We start from the raw sequence: 19701 nt of genomic DNA on the forward strand, positions 1-19701 counted from the left end.
CACAGAAGTCTCTAAAAATCAACTGCTAGACTTCTCCCTTCGTAGCCATATTTTTTCCAGAGTAATCAGATTTGCTATTGAGTCTAACCCTGTCTTACTAACATAGTTTAACCCTGTGTGTGGTTTACATATTCCTTTCCAAATTACGTTAAAAGTGTACGTTCCGGTTTCGTTATCACGAAAGATCCACGGAATTCGAGGTTGACGAGGTTGTCATTCAAAGAATTTCCCTGTGGTTGTCCTTGCGGCGAGGCTTTAGCGACGAGAGAAAAGCAGGGCATGTCGGTAAAGCATGGCATTTAGAGAAGATCGTCGATGCTTCGTCTCGTTCTCGAGTGAAACCTTGCTACGGTCTGCCAGGGAAATGTGGATAAATTAAAAGACAAAAGCGTGTCAATGAAACGAGCTCCGTCTTTTTAATTGTGCTCCACAAAGGATTATTCTTTGAAAGTCCCTGTGACGAAAATGCTCGGTGATTATTCTTTTGACGTGCTTTTAACATTTGTTTGCTTTGACGTCGGTTAATTAATTAGAGGGAAGATAAATACCGATGATTGATAGGTAATATAATGTGGTCCAATTAGAGTTCTATATTGAACCTCAAATGTCTTATGAACTTTTGTACCAGATTGGGTCTTATAAAGAAACAAGTTCCAATTTTACATCCCCGAAATTCAGTGAAGAGTTTCAACGAATTTATAAAGTTACAAATTACATCCATAGGTATTATACTCTCATTTTTTAATTTCACCTCGAGTACCCCTCGCAAACTCCGGCGTTTAATCGTGTATTTAATAAACTCGTCGTTGGAAATTGAATTTCTTCGTAACGACCACTCCCGAACAAGGTAGGAGGGAAATTTTAATCCCTTTATCGCCACGATGTTACGAGTGGTCTCGTAATCCTGATACAAAGTCTGGCCAATGTAATCCGTAGGGAAAAATGCTGTAGGGTAAACTTCAGCAAGAAATAAATGTGCTTTTAACATCCGATAAGGTATCGTTCATTCGATCAGTTCATAATCGTGAGTGGTATTCGCGTAACGTTCTGAATTAACTTAATGGAAGAAATTAATTCGAGCACTTTTTCGCGATTATTAACGAAGTAGCTTGTTCGACGTTTCGATAAACTTTCGCCGAACAAAGTGGACAGTTCTCTGGAGGCTCAGTCGATAGCGCTTCTTTCAGACAGACGGTCAAAGCAGGAATTAAATTATCATCTTCGAATCGCGAACTATCCGAAACTTTTGCAGAACACGTTTCTCACGGATGATTCAGTTTTCGTGCATTGTAGACGTTCGCTAATTGGGACTTTTGTTTGAAACGAGTTCGGTCTCTTAAATTCACTGAATGCGTAAATTTGATAAGTTTGGTCATTCGAGAATCGAGGACATGGAAAATTTAGAAATGAAACATTTGCTCTGTTTACAATAATTTATTATTCGACGACAATTGTCGATCAGTCTGTTCGAGATAAAACACATCGTAAAACTCGCAATAAAAAGTGTCGTAAAAATAATTGATGATAAACCACATCAAGAATAATGTCTGTTCCATAAAAATAAATCATGTCAAACATTGTTGTGCCAGTTTACGAACAATTTTGTCTCGCAAATTTGTAAGATGTTAGAGAGAATAATTTAATAGCGATGAAAGACAACAAGAGATAAGAAGACTGATGTCTGTATACCTGGTACGGATGTTGCCAAGAAGCGTTCAGCGATCCCTGTTGTATTTAAACAGGTGCCAACTCTCACCAATTTTCTTTGCCAATAAAGTATACAAAAAACAAAATAACATTTTGCTATCCTCGTGCCAATAATGGGACTGTAACATAGTCCTTACACCGAGTCATATTTCAATTTTAGATGGTCATTATTTGCATCTTCTTTATGTTGTAACTATTACTAATATTATAGGGTATAAGTTTGTGAACTTTCAATCTTTGAAGGTATATTATAATTAGAAGTATATTAAAACCGAAGGAGTATTAAAATTGATGGTATATTGAAACTGTAGGTGTATTCAAATTATCGGTGTACTGAAATCAAAGGTGTATCGAAACTGCAGGTGTATTTTAATTGAAGGTACATTGAAACTGAAGGTGTATAGAAATCACCTCGAAATAATTTTCCTAATACTAGAAAATTACTGTTAAGTGATGCTAGTAGTCTGCTTATTTTCCTTGCACAAGTTGTCAAAGGCGTGATTCATCCAAGAAAATTTCACAACAACGTCCCACGAAGGATGAAACACTTTTCCTTTCTTTCGGAGTTTCATCGCGGCAGGCTTGCATCTGTTAACCCGGCAAAGTAGGATGAATTTACACGGTAATAAGGAAAGCAATCTTTTCATTACTTCTTCCGTTGTTCCCATCCCCCTTAGCTGCCATTAATTTCCTGCCATTATCGCGGCGAATAACGTCTTATCCACTCGGTTAGCCAACGATCCGACCGGCGTATCGTAAGCTACGTTATCGTTCGATCTCGCGATAACCGCTGTTAGTTTGCCTCGAAGTTAATCGCCAGATCCTTCCGTTGATATGCCACGCATATTGTAGCGTAACAAAGTCAATTATACGCCCGTTATTTCGTTCTGTATTCCCGCGGTGAATGGTCATGTTTTGTACTTATTCCGCATTTACCAGCAACTTTCTTGCCGATCGCAAGTTTTATGATCCGATCTAATCCGTTCAAAGATTTTAATACCTTTTGCAATTAGTTTCTATATTCTTTGGCTGAATTAGGTCTTTAGAAGTAAGCTGAAAATTTATGTTGTTAGATAGTTTAATCGGAGTGTTTTAGTTTATTGGATGTGAAAGATATACAATTTAAATACATGCACTTGTACCTTCGTGCAAGGAAATATTTGACAGAACAGATAAAATTATATAATGTATTAAATAATCAATAATAGATTACTAAATAGTTGTGATATATACAGGGATATTAACAACATATATAAGAAAGTAAGAAAATTATTTTAGTTCGAAATGGACACAACGTGTAACTGTCGTTGGCGCTGCTTCACGTAAAGCGCGCTTCGTCGCGTAGTTGGAAAAGATGGGTGATCGCGCTTCGCCCTTTCGTTCTCCGCGCGTGTGTGTACTTTCTTCCATCTCTTTGTATTTGTTGCTTGTATTTGTATCTTTCTTTCTCTTGAAATTGCTTTACTTATATTGTCCTTTGCTCACTGCACTGCTTGTTCTTGTATAAAATGGAGCGAGATTAAACTGCAAAGGTAGAACAAACTTATGGCGTTCTCCACGATGGCGTATTTGTGTACATGAGTATGTCATCACTATGGACGTCCAACAACTTTTTTAACGTTCCATATTTTATTTCCTTCAATTCCATTCTTTTGCACTTTATTAACTCATGACAAATTATAGTTACGATTAAAAATTTTTAACAATACTTACGTACGAAATATTTTACGACGTACAATAAACGTATAGTTTTTATCCATTCTCTAGCGGATATCACTAATACATGTTAGAAAGGTAAAAAATTTAATAACGACCTTGATTGTGACCTTCAATAAACACATAGTCGATAATGTTAAAATATAAATATGCACAACTATAATAGTTTTACTACACATAAATATGTCTATGTATTCTCATTAAAGAAATCTAGTAAATGATAGTTGAAATTAGCCATGTTACATTAGTACATTTAAATAGATTACGAAGAAGTAGATATTTAAGTCCTCAATAATATAGACAAGTCTCTTATAAATAACCGATGACAGAACAATAAAGTTCGTGTGTCACCCATGTGCAAATACTTATTGCAAATGGGAATGCAGCCAGGCAACATTGCATACCAGTCACAAAGTTATGATCCTCGAAGAAATTCCAATGTGTCAGCCCAGTAAACAAGGAGGAAAGGAAGCCTCGGATGCAGTTTGCGGAAAGTAATGTTTTTCCCCGTCGCAAGTTTCTCGTCCCGAGTCGCGGTAGCAGGCGGATCGCATTTAGGAAATCGCGAAAGCAACGCGTAAAAGCAACACCAACACCACACGATGTCGCTCCGTCTTAATTAGACGTCTCTCTCCGCTGTTTAATTGTCCCGTAATTCGGCCTGTCGAGGACACTCGTTCCTTACAACGATTAATAACATCGTTAAGTGGGCGTTTGTTCCTGGAATCGCTCGCAACATGCCGAATAATTATAGATTCGCCACAGAGGTCTTCGCAACAATTCGAACGCACATTACGAAAGTATCGTTGCAGAAACGAGCGTCTGCTTAGGCGTAGTCGATTCTTTTCAGCTTGAGGATTGACCTTAATTCATCGCGATCGATGGATCGGCTCATAGGACAGTTTATACCTGGCTTAACGTTCTCATCGAGAAACTCCCACGGACCGATAAACGGAAGTGTAATACTTTGACCATTGAACTGAAGCGTAACGCAGCCTTTCCGTTACACGTTTCTGTGTACTTTATTCGCCGGGAAAGACGGATATATGCGGCGTATCTGATCGAGTGTTTAACAAACTTCTCGCTCGTCCTTTCTGCGCTTAAGTGTCTCTAAACCATCGTAAAAATATTACGTAATTTCTTAAAATTTTTTTATCAAAACTGTCAGAGGATAAACCGTTTTTGAAAAGATAAAATAGTGCACTTCATCTTCAGCATTTTAATGACTCAGTCTGTCCATGGAAATTATACGCATGCGTTTAATTATAATTATAAAATCGATCACGAACTATTTATTGATCGCAACCCATGATCAGTAAACAGGTTTGAAAATAACTTCATCATCTACGAGGTTTTTGCTGATTCCGAAGGACGTACTGTGAACACCCTGTATTAGGTGGGAGTATTTAAAACAGTTGTCCGTTGCGTTGGCGAGGGGACACGCTGGAGAAGACTCCACTGGATTTGTGCCAATAAATGCATTTCTTGGCCGTAGTTTCCGCTACTTTTCGTCGCGAACGCACGTTTGGCTCGAGCGGCAATCGAGCGTAAAGGATGAGAACACCGGTTAGCAAACCGTACAACGTAATACTCGTTTCCGTTCTATTTTCAGCAAGCTTCCGAATTCAATTAAAATTTCACCGTGTATCTTTTCATCGTGCGTAGGCAGGAACGTGGAACGGTACTCGCGAGCGAGCAGCAGTCTGCTTCGGCTCTCTTTGTTTCCTAACGAGTAGGTATATACGCGATCTGGGGCGAACGTCGGCGAAAAAAGTTCGCTGCTCCCTTCGAGAATGGGCTCGAGAGTGTTTCTCATATTTCAGTCGTTCGTTGTGACAGCGGCTAGACGGGGCTGAAACATCGGTAGATTCGCGAGTCGGTTTAAATTAGAGAGTCTAGACGCCACGGAAATACCACGTGGTTCGCGTCACACGCACTCGCCATGCTGTCGCTTCCGATTCGAATATTCGCGCCGCGTCGATCATCGACGTCCCATCGAATTCTCTCGAGTTCGAAACAGTTTTACGGAGTGTTTGACCGATAATGCGATTTTACTGTTTCGCGTCGGAGAATTAAAATTCTGCCAACTACTTTCCTCTGCTTTACCTTGAAAATTGGACGTCGTTTCGCTAATTGTCCGCCGGAACTTTTAATTAATCTTGCGCATCGGAATCCGTTAACTACCCAGCACGGTAAATGGGTCTATTAATTGAATCCGTGGCCCTTTTACCGCCTCGAAAATGCCCGAACTCGATTTCGGCCGAAAATTCCGTTCCGACCGAAACGGCGTAATCGAAACGTAAATTGCTTACAAACAATTTTACGCGAAGATATTGGCTTTCGAGATAGAACGAGCCGGTCGAGAGCGTTTAAATGCAACCACTTAATAAGCGTGCACACAAGCACGAGAAAAACCCACAGAGCGTAGGATTACAAAGCACACAATGAGCTATCGTTCTTGAAAGATTTCTGCTGTGTCGCGTGTTCGCGTGACTGTGGTCTACAATTATCATTATACGCGTTCAAAGTCGATCACGAGTGTGACTCGTGGTTGACATTTTTGGAGTATAATGCGCGACGCGAACCGCATTCCATCGCAATCTATAATTTTCTGCGATTAAAGACGCGAAACGGCTACATGTGAAACGCGTAACTCTGATAAGCTTCGAGAATGTTATTGTACGACACGTTTGTTCATTCCCGCGTTCCTATGTGCAATTTCCATTTTTGCAGTTATATGGATAGTAGGTCGATGAAGTTTTCAATTAGCATATTAAACTTTGATTAATCGTTATGGCGGATTGACTGCGACCTACTTACCAACAATAGAATTTTCATGTTATTGCGGCAACGTATCTTCGTTTCGAATTTTTGCAGATATTTTGTTGATAAATGAAGACATTTGTATTGTTAGACGTAATGTACAAAAGTGTATAGAAATATAAAAATGCAGCATGCAGGAACATAATGATTACTCCTGTATGTAGTGCTTGTATGGTACAAATCTAACGGAAATTGTTAACAATAAATAGTGGAGTACATAAGATTATTAACCTTTTACAAACATAGTTAAAAAAGAACAGAATTTACGATAACAGATTTATCAAAATACAAACAATGATAATAGGTGTCCCATAAAATTCCATTAGACATATCAGATACATGAAAATTTCCTTTCTTAATCACACAAAAGAGTTCGATAATATAAAATTAGATCATACAGCATCGTTCATTCGCCGACTCCGAAAAGAAAAGGAGGGGCGGTGACGACACGAATTAAGCAATTTGACGTTACGGTGGTGCGACGGTAGCCCGGAAGTTAACGAAATACAGAGAGAATATTTATTTGCAGGCGGCGTCAGAGTCTCGTGTAAAATTCATTAATGAAAAATGACGGGTCGTAAGTTCAGTTTTCCCCCGGTCGTTTCGGAGCGTGGCGCGGCATGGCATCGCGTCTCGTGTCGGGTGGTGTTGTTCGGCGTCGCGTGGCGTCGCTGTGGTCGCATGGCCGCCGTCAGTGTTCGCGAGCCTCGCTCGGTGCGTGTTTCGTGGCGCGGTGATCGTCGTGGTTGTTGTTCGTTTCGTCTCGGCTCCGTTTTGTTTTTACACGTTACATCGGTACAGTGGTAATTAAATTCCGTCGCGAATCCGTCCGTCGCGTTTGCCGCGCAATCGGTAGCGCGCATCGTGTGCTGTACACGCTAGTATCGCTCGTCTACGAGCGTACATTCAACGCGGAGACGTCGTCGCCGTTTGTCTGTCGTGTGCGCGAACACCGATGAGCGTGTGTGTCAATTTTCGTGTGCGTGCTCTCGCGTCGACGTCGGCGTCGTCGTCGTCGTCGTTGCCGTTTTCTTCTTCTTCGTTTGTCGTGCTAAGTTCGGAGTTCGTGGCACGGTGCATCGCCACGGTTGTGCCTGTTCTGTCTCGCTTCAACGTATCTCCGCCGTGCGTACCAGCGTACTATGTGCTTCTGTGTTTATAATCGTTGCGTCCTTTCTCTCTCCGTCTCGCTCTCCTCTCACCTGCAGTTACAAGGCACACACAGGTGTCCCGTGAAAAGGAGTGGCGACGCCTGCCGTGAATCGTCACCGCTGTGATATTAAACGTCGAGGAGTACTCGAGGTTTTCCTTTACGAATCCTGCCGAAAAGCAGCCATCCACACTGCCCTCGAAGGAATCGAGTACGTCGTCTCTGTACGGTGTGTTCCTTTTAGCGCCCACGAAATGCCTCCTCACCGGCCACCATGCTTGAGCCGTGACGTTACGCGTCGTTTCACCGATAGATGAAACACGAATGCTTTCCGAATGCGCTGTAAACTTGTCAGTGTGAGGGATCGTTGTTTGGCAGTCGGCTGCGTGCCCGGATGTTTGAGGTTACTCGTAGCCGGCTCGCGCACGGAACGTATCGTTCGGGTTGCTTGCGTTTTACGTAACCCTAATACACCGTCGTTTCGTCTACGATCATCGTTTATATTTTTTCCTTTGCTCGGCGAGAGCGATCTCGACCTTCGCTGCGTCTCGCCGCATTTTGAAGTGCGGAGGTTAGGTTAGGTTCGCTCCGCTTCGTGCGGCGTCGTTTCGTCGCGTACGCGGTATATTTCCGTTAACGGGTATTTTGCGCGTTGTGAAAGGTGTCATCGCTCTTTTTCACTGACGCAGTTATCGTGATTTGAATAACGGATCGGAATGTCGCGTTGGAGTATTGTGCTCGTTAGGGTGCGTTCAGAATGAGCGAACGATTCATCCCCTCTTTCACAACATTCGAGCTTGAGTTATTCGATACACGATTTTAACGAATACTCCGATAATTATAGTATCGATTCGGCACGACGCGTTTCGAACCACACGGTGTAACTCGCAGTGGTTCGACTCGGTGTAATTCAATTCTAGTTCAATGTCACTCGCTTTGACGTGTTTCAATTCGACGCGATTCAATTCCCCTATGACTAAACTCGACGCGATTCAATTCCAAACGATTCGGCTTGGCGTGTTTCGATTCAATTCCACGCAATTCGATTTGACGTGGTTCAGTTACAGAGATTTGTTATAAGTCTGGAAATAAAATTGGAACATCGAGAGAAGTCGCATGTTCTTGTTACGAATTTTGAAATGGAATAATTATCTGCGAAATAATTATCTTTTTGCGTAGGACAACAAGCTGTAATTGCTTAAAAATTATTTCGATTTAACGTCAAAATTATTGTAGCTACCATATATGAAAAGAGTAGCTCCGAGTTGTAAAAAGTTGTCGTATAAGTTTGTTCAAAACAGTTTATTTATGAACGTATCTAAAATCTTTATAAGCGCGTTGTTTATGAACCTCATAAAATCGACAAAGATTCGCTGACATCGAGCTGTTTGTTACGAGCAAACAGTTTTCTCGATAATCGTCCGAAGTTTACGACAAAGAAGCAAGACCTCACGCTGTACGTTCTAAACGCGCCCTTACATGTCCGATTAAGTAGAGCTCTCAATTAGAGGGAGAGAGGAGGTCGGTGGACCGTGATGAGACATTTCGTGGGACGGGGACGTAATCGTTGGTGGCTTGTCCCGAACGACACAATGCGCGCCATTCATGACAACCGACCAATGCCATTGGCAGAGTTAACTTTACTCCGTTCCTATTGCGCAGGACGATTCGTCGAGCGTCGACCGACTACGCTCTCGTGGATTGTCACGAGAAAAACGCGCGGAAGGGTCACGCTCATTTCCGTCGTAAATAAAGACCGTATGGACCAGCGATCAGGAAATCGGCCGACGACGTAGTGCCATAAGCGCCGAAAGAAATAACTGCGTAGAACTGTCCGTTCCCGGCGAGGTCCACGGGAAATTGCCAAAGCTATAACGACAATCCTGCCATCTTGTACCTTTTGTACCTAGGAATACGAAGCTATAATCAGAGGCTCCTGAGGACGAACGTCCACGGTAGCCGCTGTCGGAAGCGCACACAGATCAATTTCCTCGTGGCGATCGTGAACGCACTAAACGCCGAGCCGTGGAGCTGCCTCGAAGCAACAAGCGACGCGAGCCGACCTCTCGACCGGGCACTCGTCACCAGAATGTTCCAGCTGGCCAGCAACAACCGGTAGCTTCTTTGCCGGGTCTGGTCGCGATCCTCAGCCCCTGGAGGAGGAAGAAACGCGGCCGTTTCAAGGATCGCCCGTCGACGATGTCGATACGCGTCAGCGGAGTCTATTTGGTGCCCAATCCGGCTCCCAACGAGCCGGCCAACGAGAAGAACAGCAATCTATCGGCGGAGAACAATCTCCATCAGCAACACCATCATCATCACGCCACGAAGACCGTGACGATCGTGGCTGGACCTCAGAGAAGCAACAGTCTGGATTACCTGAACTTCGAGGAGAAACGACAGATCATCGCGTCCTCGTTGTCGCTGAGCGACTTCTTCGCGCATGGCCCGGCTGCGGCTGCGGCCGCCGCCAAGGAAGTTGCGGCTAACACCGTCATCGGTGAGTTTTTATGGACTTTATACGTTTTCGAGGTTGCCGCTTTCAGAGTCCGAAGGAGATATCTAATGACCCAGATTAGGGGCTTCGTGGGAATTACTTGGCGATAAGCTAAGCTTATGGACCAGTGAAAACCTTCGAGAGTGTTCTATTCTTGACGCGTTCAAACGCTGACCTTATTCAGTTGGAATCGTAGGTGCTTAGGTTTGCAATGTTAGTTTCTTCAGGTGCATTCGAATAATTGTATTCTGTTTGCGAAAGGACAAGCTCTCACTAGTTTCAGCTTTAACCCAATTCTACGTCTCTCTTAGTCCAGGTTTTCTGAAGTTTCTCTGTATTTCCTTGAAATCTACGTCTCTCCAATAGTATTGTCCCATGTCTACGTTATCTCTGTGATCTAAAACCGAAAGTAAATGCTAGGTTTCTAACCTTAATCTTAGAAAGCCTACTTCTACGCCTGAAGTGTAAGCTTTCCTTACTTGAAATGAAGTGAACCGAAGTTTCACGCCATTACTCAAAGCTAATATTTTCTCTGGATTCTCCAGAAACGAAAGAATCACCTTCTCATCGAAGTCATATGTGGCTGACAGACTTGTAGCACAGGCATTGTTCTCTGTAAAATGAAGGACCAAATAATATTTTTAGCGTTGGAAGCATTGTTGTATACCGGTATTATCTCGTACGATAAAGAAGATTGATAAGGGAATAACAAAGGTTTTGCAACAGTTTCGTAAATTTACGTCGACCACGCGTTTTCATTCAACCACTCGGGCGAGTACTCGAAACCTACAAATTCTTGGACCCGGCTTTCCTCAACACTGGATATTTTGGGCCACGGGTATACCCTGCCAGAAATACTTGTACGAGATCCAAGATAGGTGTTTGCAAACCACGTGCATTGTTATCAACCCGCCCGATCGGTTATTGACCGAATATCCATCTTTTCAAGACCTCTGATCAGCTCGTACACAAAAGGGAACAATGGCTGACGCATTAGATTCTTCTTACGAGGGGAATGTACGACCTTCCGCACACTCATTTCGTCCGACCCTTGCGCTATTATCGGTGATTCTGTAATATATTACGCAAAAGGAACCGTGAAATGAATGTTACATAAAAAAGCCGGAAGGTGTCTAACATTTCATCAAGAATATGTACCAATAATTCGGGATATTTATACGAAATCTGTCTTTTGACTGTGTCCTGCGTACTCGACCACCAGTACGATAATTGATACCGATTGGTATCGTGGCTCCATTGAACGTTTTTGCGGAGACGTAGCTGCGATCACCGTTGGAAAAGATGACTTACGAAGCAAGAAGGCAGCGCGAAAGAGCGAGATTCCCGGCTGTTGGCGGGAAAGGGAAGAAAAGAGAATCAAGCTGGTTCGATCGCGAGTCAAGGAACTCGAAGAGTGGCGAGTTCCACGGCTTGTAAACAAACCCCTCGCTTCGTCCAACTACTACCTACACGTGCTTTTTTCCGTCATCGTTTTTCTCTCTGTTCCACGTCTCTTCCGTATACTATACTTCCTCCGGTTGTGGCGCTATCTTGTCGGGTCGTCGGTCGTTGCACGGGCTAGGGACAAAGGGAGGCGGGGACAGCAAGAGAAAAACAGCTACGAAGAAGGGAACGAGTTCTTACTCCCTTCCTCCCTTTTTAACGGGAACGCTCGCGCGAAGGGAGCTTTGTTATCACGCTCCCACGAAAAGTCTGTGCCATTGTCGCGGCTGGCTTTTTGTTTTTCACCAACGCCCGCGGCCTCTGATAGATCGTTAGACCTCGTTGTCACTGATCGTTATTCGCGAGGTTCATTTTCTGGATAACATTCGTATTCTCTCGTAAGCGATGCTAAACTACCTGCTTATTTAATCTAAGCAGGTTTAACTCTAAACCGGTCGTTTCACCGGTTATCTGTAATTTGTTGTGCTCCATTTTTGTGGCAATGAATTACCATTCCTTTATTTTCGTATCATATTTCTAGTTTCGACGTATTTATGCGGTTAGTAACTCCTCTGTAGGTTATTACGTGCATGCTAGATTAACTTATCTTTGCGACATATATCTTCATTTTGTAATTAGAAGATTGCTGCTGTAATAACTTCGATGAATCATTCAGTTATTTACCGTGCACAGTTCGTATTTTTTCACTTGCGATAAAAGGACTTATTAGTTTATAAATTGACCTAATATATTTCGTTCATAATTGATAAAATTGCCAAAACTGCCTCTTAAAATCTGCTGCCAAAAACCTCGGTTCATGTAGTTCAAATCGTTCATGTAAGTAAGGTTCAAGGATTGTAAGGAACCCACTTTAAATTAGGTCCACATTCCAGCTCGGGTGATCTGTTCAATAAAATGATTCGGCAATTCAGCATCAGATCACCATTCACTGTCCGAAGCCCTGCATCGCAGTTGGACTAAAATAACTCGAGATGATATTGGATGATACAGGGTTAAGGACGTAATCAAAATGAATTGATAGATGCACCGTATTAGCTCTCCATTGTCTCGTATAAATATCTCCACATCAACAAAGTTCTTTCATATTCAACATTGTCATCAAATTACATGAATTTGAAATCCGAACTGATTCAAACAGATTTTCAAGCAAAAATCTTTTGATGACCTTAAAGCAACTCTGGACACCGTCACTATTAATTATTTCCATACTCTTACAAAAAGAAAACAAGAAATACATCGATTCCGGAAATATAGCGAACAGCCATATAACGAAACGAGTAAACCGTGACACACCCTTCTGCGGTTGATAACCGAAATATCAATGAACGAGGACTACGGTTGATCGTTGGCTATCGATTATCCGGCCTAATAAACGCGCAAATACATTCTCGATACCCGAGAACGGTACCGGTTTTCGATGCTGGAAATCGCGTGTACATCATTCCGACCAATGGACACTGATCTTTCAATTAAGGCATTATGCAGACTGCATTGTGGTTCTCCGATAAATTTCCGGAATTAATGACGTAGGTATGCTTAACTCTCTGTGGATCGATCGTTGAGGGGCCTCGAAATTGATGAGCAAGGTTTTGTGCGAAATTATGTTGGGAGTTGGGAATTTTTTGGTTGGGGGTTTGGAAGAACTGGTGACTGATGATTGGTTTGGGGAGTTGAAGATTTGAGAATTTGGGGAATTGGAAATTTGGAAAATTTGAGAATTTGGATAATTTAGAAATTTGGGAAGCTGAGAATTTGGGCAATTGGAAATTTGGGAAGCTGAGAATTTGGGGACTTGAGAATTTGGGGAATTGGAAGTTTGGAAAATTTGAGAATTTGGGGAATTTAGAAATTTGGGAATCTGAGAATTTGGGGACTTCAGAATTTGGGAAATTGGAAATTTGGGAAATTTGAGAATTTGGATAATTTAGAAATTTGGGAAGCTGAGAATTTGGGGAATTGGAAATTTGGAAATCTTTGAATTTGGGGACTTGAGAATTTGGGGAATTGGAAATTTGGAAAATTTGAGAATTTGGGGAATTTAGAAATTTGAGAAGCTGAGAATTTGGGGAATTGGGAATTTGGGAAGCTGAGAATTTGGGGACTTGAGAATTTGGGTAATTGGAAATTTGGACAATCTTAGGATCTGAAATCATGAACCTAGTCAATATCAAAACTAAAGATACCAAAAGTCTCGTTAAAATCCGTTCTCCAGAAATTTATCTATCCACAATGCACGTGTAGTAAACTAGCTAGATTTACGCGTCCCTGCAACAACGCACCGCAAAACACGTAGATATACGTGCCTCGAGCATACTTTCCAAGTGACACGTGTTGCATGACCAAATGGTACATGAAAAGTATGTATGCACGAGCAGCAACGGAAGGCAGATAACAAGATTTCTCATCGATATTCCTTTGGGCTTAGAAAGCTGAGCATAATAACACATAGAATTGCGCGCTTGGATCTGGCTTCGTTCAGGAGCACATCGTTTTTAGAAACTTCCGCACAATTAAGATTCTGATGACGCTGTTAAGATTCAGGTCACCCCCGGAGAAGTAGACTGAGGTGTTCATGAACCGTTCAGAGTTTGCAGGACAACCTAAACATCTACGATACAGAGTCTACAGGAAACTTGTGATGTCGAAGTTTTGGTAGCTAATAAACTTCAGGGAGCTTGTTGGAAATTTTCTGGATTTTTAGGGTAAATGAAAAGGAAGGTAAATTGAAATGAAAGTATAGTGATATGATGTTTTGAAGTGGAAGGGATTTGTTCGGAGGTCATGGTGGTGAAGTTTGAATCTGCAGTTTCAAATTTTCAGAGTTCTACGCTTTCAAATTTCCACTTTGCTAAATCCTTGCACTCGCAAATTCCTACGCTTCCAAATCTCCACTTTGCCAAATCCCTACACCCCTAAATCTCCACTTTGCCAAATCCCAACACCCCCAAATCTCCACATTCCCAAACCCTCAAATTGCCAAATTCGTACACTCCCAAATTCCTACACCTCCAAATCCCCACCTTGCCAAATCCCCACATCTCTAAATTCCAGCACCTCCAAATTCCCACTCTCCAAATTGCTACACTTCCAACGTCATGGTTGGGGAGTGTAGGTATTCCACAAAATGGAGATTTGGAAGTGTTGGAATTTGGGGGTGTAGAGATTTGGCAATGTGAGGATTTGGAAACGTGGAGATTTAGGGGTGTAGGGATTTGGCAAAATGAGAATTTGGAAATATGGAGATTTGGACGTGTAGAAGTTTGGGAGTGAAGGGATTTGGCAATGTGAAGATTTGGCAATGTAGAGATTTACAAGTGTAGGAATTTGGGGATGTGGAGATTTGGATGTGTAGGGATTTGATGTGTGGGGATTTGGATGTGTGGGAATTTGGATGCGTAGGGATTTAAGGATGTGGAGATTTGGATGTGTGGGGATTTGGATGCGTGGGAATTTGGATGCGTAGGGATTTAAGGATGTGGAGATTTGGATGTGTGGGGATTTGGATGCGTGGAAATTTGGATGCGTAGGGATTTAGGGATGTGGAGATTTGGATGTGTGGGGATTTGGATGCGTGGGAATTTGGATGCGTAGGGATTTAGGGATGTGGAGATTTGGATGTGTGGGGATTTGGATGCGTGGGAATTTAGGGATGTGGAGATTTGGATGTGTGGGGATTTGGATGCGTGGGAATTTGGATGCGTAGGGATTTAAGGATGTGGAGATTTGGATGTGTGGGGATTTGGATGCGTGGGAATTTGGATGCGTAGGGATTTAGGGATGTGGAGATTTGGATGTGTGGGGATTTGGATGCGTGGGAATTTGGATGCGTAGGGATTTAGGGATGTGGAGATTTGGATGTGTGGGGATGTGGATGCGTAGGGATTTGGATGTGTAGAAATTTGGAGATGTAGGGATTTGGCTATGTGGGGATTTCAAAGTGTAGCAATTTTTGGACCTGACCTCTTTCACCCTCTCACTAAATAATAGTTTCTAGACCCACGAAATTATTTTTCCCGAAAATGTGTTCCCAATAAAACCTTCAATAAAACTTGAGAATTTCGATCTTGAAGATCGTATTTTGTTGGAGACTTAAATAACCTAAAAAGCGAAATAATATTTGTAGAAGTTCTGTGTGAAGTATACTCACATCTTTTCTTCTTTTTCCACGAGGAAACCTAGTTTGTAAGACGGAACGCAGTATGCCGCGCCTTTACCGCGTTGCCGTTTAATCATTTACCTCGTTGCAGGCGATGATCAATCATTCTCCGATACACGATTCGTTATTAACGCTTAACGACTACGGGAATTGTAAAACGGAAGTGCGCGGAATATCGGCTACCTGCGTAGTTCCACGATTCGTGTCGTTGAAATGCTGTTACACTTTCATGCCACGTGGTTCTAATTTTATTGACATTTTATCTTTTCACTGGTATTTATATCTGACATTCTATAATTTTATCCTGGTATTTATATTTGACATTTTATAATTTTACCCTGTTATTTATAATTTTATCCTGGTATTTATATTTGAGAACTTCTAATTTTATTCTGGTTATGTTTGGAATTTTCTGAGTTTACCTTTATATTTGTTTTTGATGTTTTGTTGTTTTATTCTGATACTTATGTTTGGTATTTTCAAGTTTTATCTTGATATTTGTTTTTGATGTTTTGTTATTTTACTTTGATACTTGTATTTCATGTTTTGTTATTTTATCTTGATATTTCTATGAAATACTTCGCAATTTTATCATGCATGATGAGAAAATATAGTAGCTAAAATTCAAGACTGTTACCTATTAATTGTTAATAACTCCTCTACTTTACTTCTGAAACATCTGAATTTTATCAAGAAGTGGTTCAATAATTAAAGCACTAAAATATGGAGCTTGCTTTGATTAAAAGCTATTATATCTTACATCTGATTCTGCACTTCACTTCCGAGGCATCAGAATTTTATCACAACCCCTTGAAACTATGCTTACTATAATTAAACGTCTTAAATAAAAAATTTATTAACAATTTCAAAAAGAAATGTACCTCCATCAATTTAGTAATACATAATAGGTACAAGACATAAAGAACAAGAGATAAAAAAATTATTCTGTGCACGCCACGCTAATTAGAGGTATGCATTCAAAAAACGAACGTGACATTATCGATGCACTTGTCTTGTTGTTCGCAGAATGTTTATCATTCTGTAGTAAAACAAAGGGGATTTATCAGCAATTACGTCAAACTTTGCTTATCTTTCGTGTTCGTAGAATTGTTGTCATTCAATTTTCGTGTTGCGACAAATTTTTATGCAAAATTTTGATTTACAGCCGCTCGTTAATACAGGAATTTCAGTCACTTTTCTGACTCACTGCAATTCTAATTTTTCTCAGTTACGTTTCACTGCTGCAAATTGTATTTGCATACCGATGATCGATTCGTCATGCGAACGATGGCTCACAACTTTTTTAAGAAACATTTCACCTGTTTATATTTGCATTTCAGATTTTAATAACATACTGTTTTATGTAAGACATCTTTTATTTAAAGTAAGACATTTTTTATTTAGAGTAAAACACTTTTTATTTAGAGTAAGACATCTTTTATGTATGACAGTATGATACAATCTTTTATTATAATTTATTATAATTTGTTACAGTTTTTTATATTTTACAATGTATAATGCTCTACTTACTTTGGTACAATATTTATATATTGCAATGTGATAAAATTTTTACATATAGTATGTACAATCTTTCATATATCATAATTTGTTACAATTTTTAATATTTTACAATGCATAATATTCTACATAGTTTGATACAATTTTTTATACATTACAATGTGATACAATGTTTACATACAGTGTGATACAATTTTTCACATGTTACAATGTAATATGTATTTCTTACATATGACAAAAAATGACAGATAATAAAATTTACACTAATTTCATGTATTACTTCAATCAAATACTTGAATTCTTAAATAAAATTGACATTCAACATTTTCAAACGATACAAATCAATATAAATTCAAAGTCCTCTATTATTCAAACACTTGAACCCTTAAATTATTCAAAGTAAAAATCTACATTCTACCAGTCTTCGAAAACCACTCTTAAAGTCCCCTTTTTCATCTCCAATATATTTTTTACTCTCCATTCTCACCCACTCAATCTCATCGTTTGCATATTTCCCCACTTCATTTCCATATTTCCTTTCCAAAAAATTGTCTGCAATTTCTGTACACAAGAAGAACGGTAAACTATCGTGCCAGTTTCTCTCGTGCTACGATGACGTAGTCCCGACGCGACGTGTCTGGTTAGGTCAGAGCGTAGAGGCATAATTGTGCAATATTTAATAGTAAACCATAGGAAACGATAAAACAGCAGTCGGGTAGAAGGAGTAATGGGTGCAGAATGCAGATGTAGCGTGGCAACAGCGCGCGGAAATCATTCATTGAGCAGAGAGCTGCTATTGCTCCCGGTTGGCCAGCCTGGATACCGTATACCAACCTTTGCTCGAGGGTTCCTGGCTCGCTATGGGAGGGAGCCCGTAATTCGACGTCTGCGATACGTCTTTCAATCCCGAACTGGTTAACTTGCCTTCGAATCATTTATCTTCTCCGTTTTCTACCTTTACTGCTAAAGTGTTGTTGGCCCTCAAAATTAAATTCGGTGTTTGGAATTCGAGTTTAGATTTGGATATGTGGGTTTTGGGGAATGTAGGGATTTGGTTGTGTGAGGATTTGGGGATGTGGGGATTTGGCAGAGTGGAGATTTGGAAGTGTAGGAATTTGGGGGTATAGAGATTTGGGGGTGTAGGGATTTGGCAATTTGGAGATTTGGAGGTGTAGGAATTTGGCAAAGCGAGAATTTGGACGTGTAGTAATTTGGAGGTGCAGGGATTTGGTAATGTGGAAATTTGCAAGTGTAGGAATTTGGGGACGTAGGGATTTCGAAATGTGGGAATTTGGAGATATAGGAATTTGGCAAAGAGGAAATTTGGAAATGTGGAATTTGAGGATGAAGGGATTTGGAAATGTGGGAATTTGGAGATATAGGGATTTGGCAAGGTGGAAATTTGGAAATGTGGAATTTGAGGATGAAGGGATTTGGAAATGTGGGAATTTGGCAAATTGAAAATTTGGAAATGTGGAATTTGAGGATGAAGGGATTTGGAAATGTGGGAATTTGGAGATATAGAGATTCGACAAAGTGGAAATTTAGAAATGTGGAATTTGAGGATGAAGGGATTTGGAAATGTGGGAATTTGAAAATATAGGAATTCGACAAAGTGGAAATTTGGAAATGTGGAATTTGAGAATGAAGGGATTTGGAAATGTGAGATTTTGAAGATATAGAGATCCGACAAAGTGGGAATTTGAAAATGTAGAATTTGAGAATGTAAGAATTTAGTAATATCTAAATTGCCAGGAGTCTGCATCACTTCAGAATAAAACTAACTCTCACAAAATGTCCAAACTGCATATAAAATAAATAATGCCCCTTCCTTTCGTTCCAAAATCATTCAAATATCAACCTTCGAATATCCAGAAAATTATGAACATGTAGAATATGAAATTCTTCCTGACGATTTTATTTTCTCACGAAGGCGTTTTGAAAGGGATGTTTAGAGAAACTTCAGGAATGATTTAACGCCAAACATTAATCAGTTTAGGCTTCATGTATCATGGACGATGCACTAAATGATACAGACTCATGTTGCTGTGCTCCGTACGTTAACCATGATGTATTATTCGTGAGCAGGGCTTGGGTGCCTCGTGGTCCTGGATTGTCTGCACGATCTATATTTCTCTTTAGTTCGCCGGAGCTTAGTGATTGTTCATTGTGTGCTAAGAGAAAGCTGAAGAAAAAATCATAACGAATAAATGAGATACTTACGACTGATCGTGGTTGCCTTGGAAAGCGGACTCGTTGCATTTAATAGTCATCGCGTTCGCGGTAATTGAATTGACCAGCCGGGAAATTTAGATTAGTATTGCACGATAAAATGTAGGCTTGTGTGTTTTTTACGTGGGAGGTCAGTGGAAGTTTGGGGAAATTGGGGATTTTTGGGGTTAGGGAATTTGGGGATTTTGGGTTGGGAGATTTGGGAATTTGGGAATTTAGGGACTTAGGCACTTAGGGATTTGGGAATTTAGGAATTTGGGAATTTGGGAATTTAGGGACTTAGGCACTTAGGGATTTGGGAATTTAGGGACTTAGGCATTTGGGAATTGGGGGATTTGGGAATTTAGGGACTTAGGCACTTCGGGATTTGGGGATTTGGAGATTTGGGAATTGGAGGATTTGAGGATTTGGGAATTTGGAACTTTAGAGATTTAAGCG

The 19701-nt window shown here is 40.8% G+C and overlaps 1 protein-coding gene across 11 annotated transcripts in view; it reads left to right on the forward strand.

Moving 5' to 3' along the window:
• LOC100874708 (phosphatase and actin regulator 2) overlaps positions 1-19701 on the forward strand; it is a 312191-nt gene that overhangs the window by 38867 nt on the left and 253623 nt on the right. For 3 of the 11 annotated variants that reach the window (XM_076530591.1, XM_076530595.1, XM_076530597.1), the window contains exon 1: positions 3091-9896. The exons of 3 other annotated variants lie outside the window; for them this stretch is intronic. In XM_076530591.1, coding sequence (XP_076386706.1) covers positions 9596-9896 — 301 coding nt within the window. In that variant the 5' untranslated portion in view covers positions 3091-9595. Of the gene's footprint in view, positions 1-3090; positions 9897-19701 lie in introns of those variants that run through there. 5 more of the 11 variants (XM_076530593.1, XM_076530594.1, XM_076530592.1 and 2 more) reach the window with 5 other exon arrangements.

Source organism: Megachile rotundata, chromosome 4, assembly GCF_050947335.1.
Source record: "Megachile rotundata isolate GNS110a chromosome 4, iyMegRotu1, whole genome shotgun sequence".
NCBI classification, from domain to species: domain Eukaryota; kingdom Metazoa; phylum Arthropoda; class Insecta; order Hymenoptera; family Megachilidae; genus Megachile; species Megachile rotundata.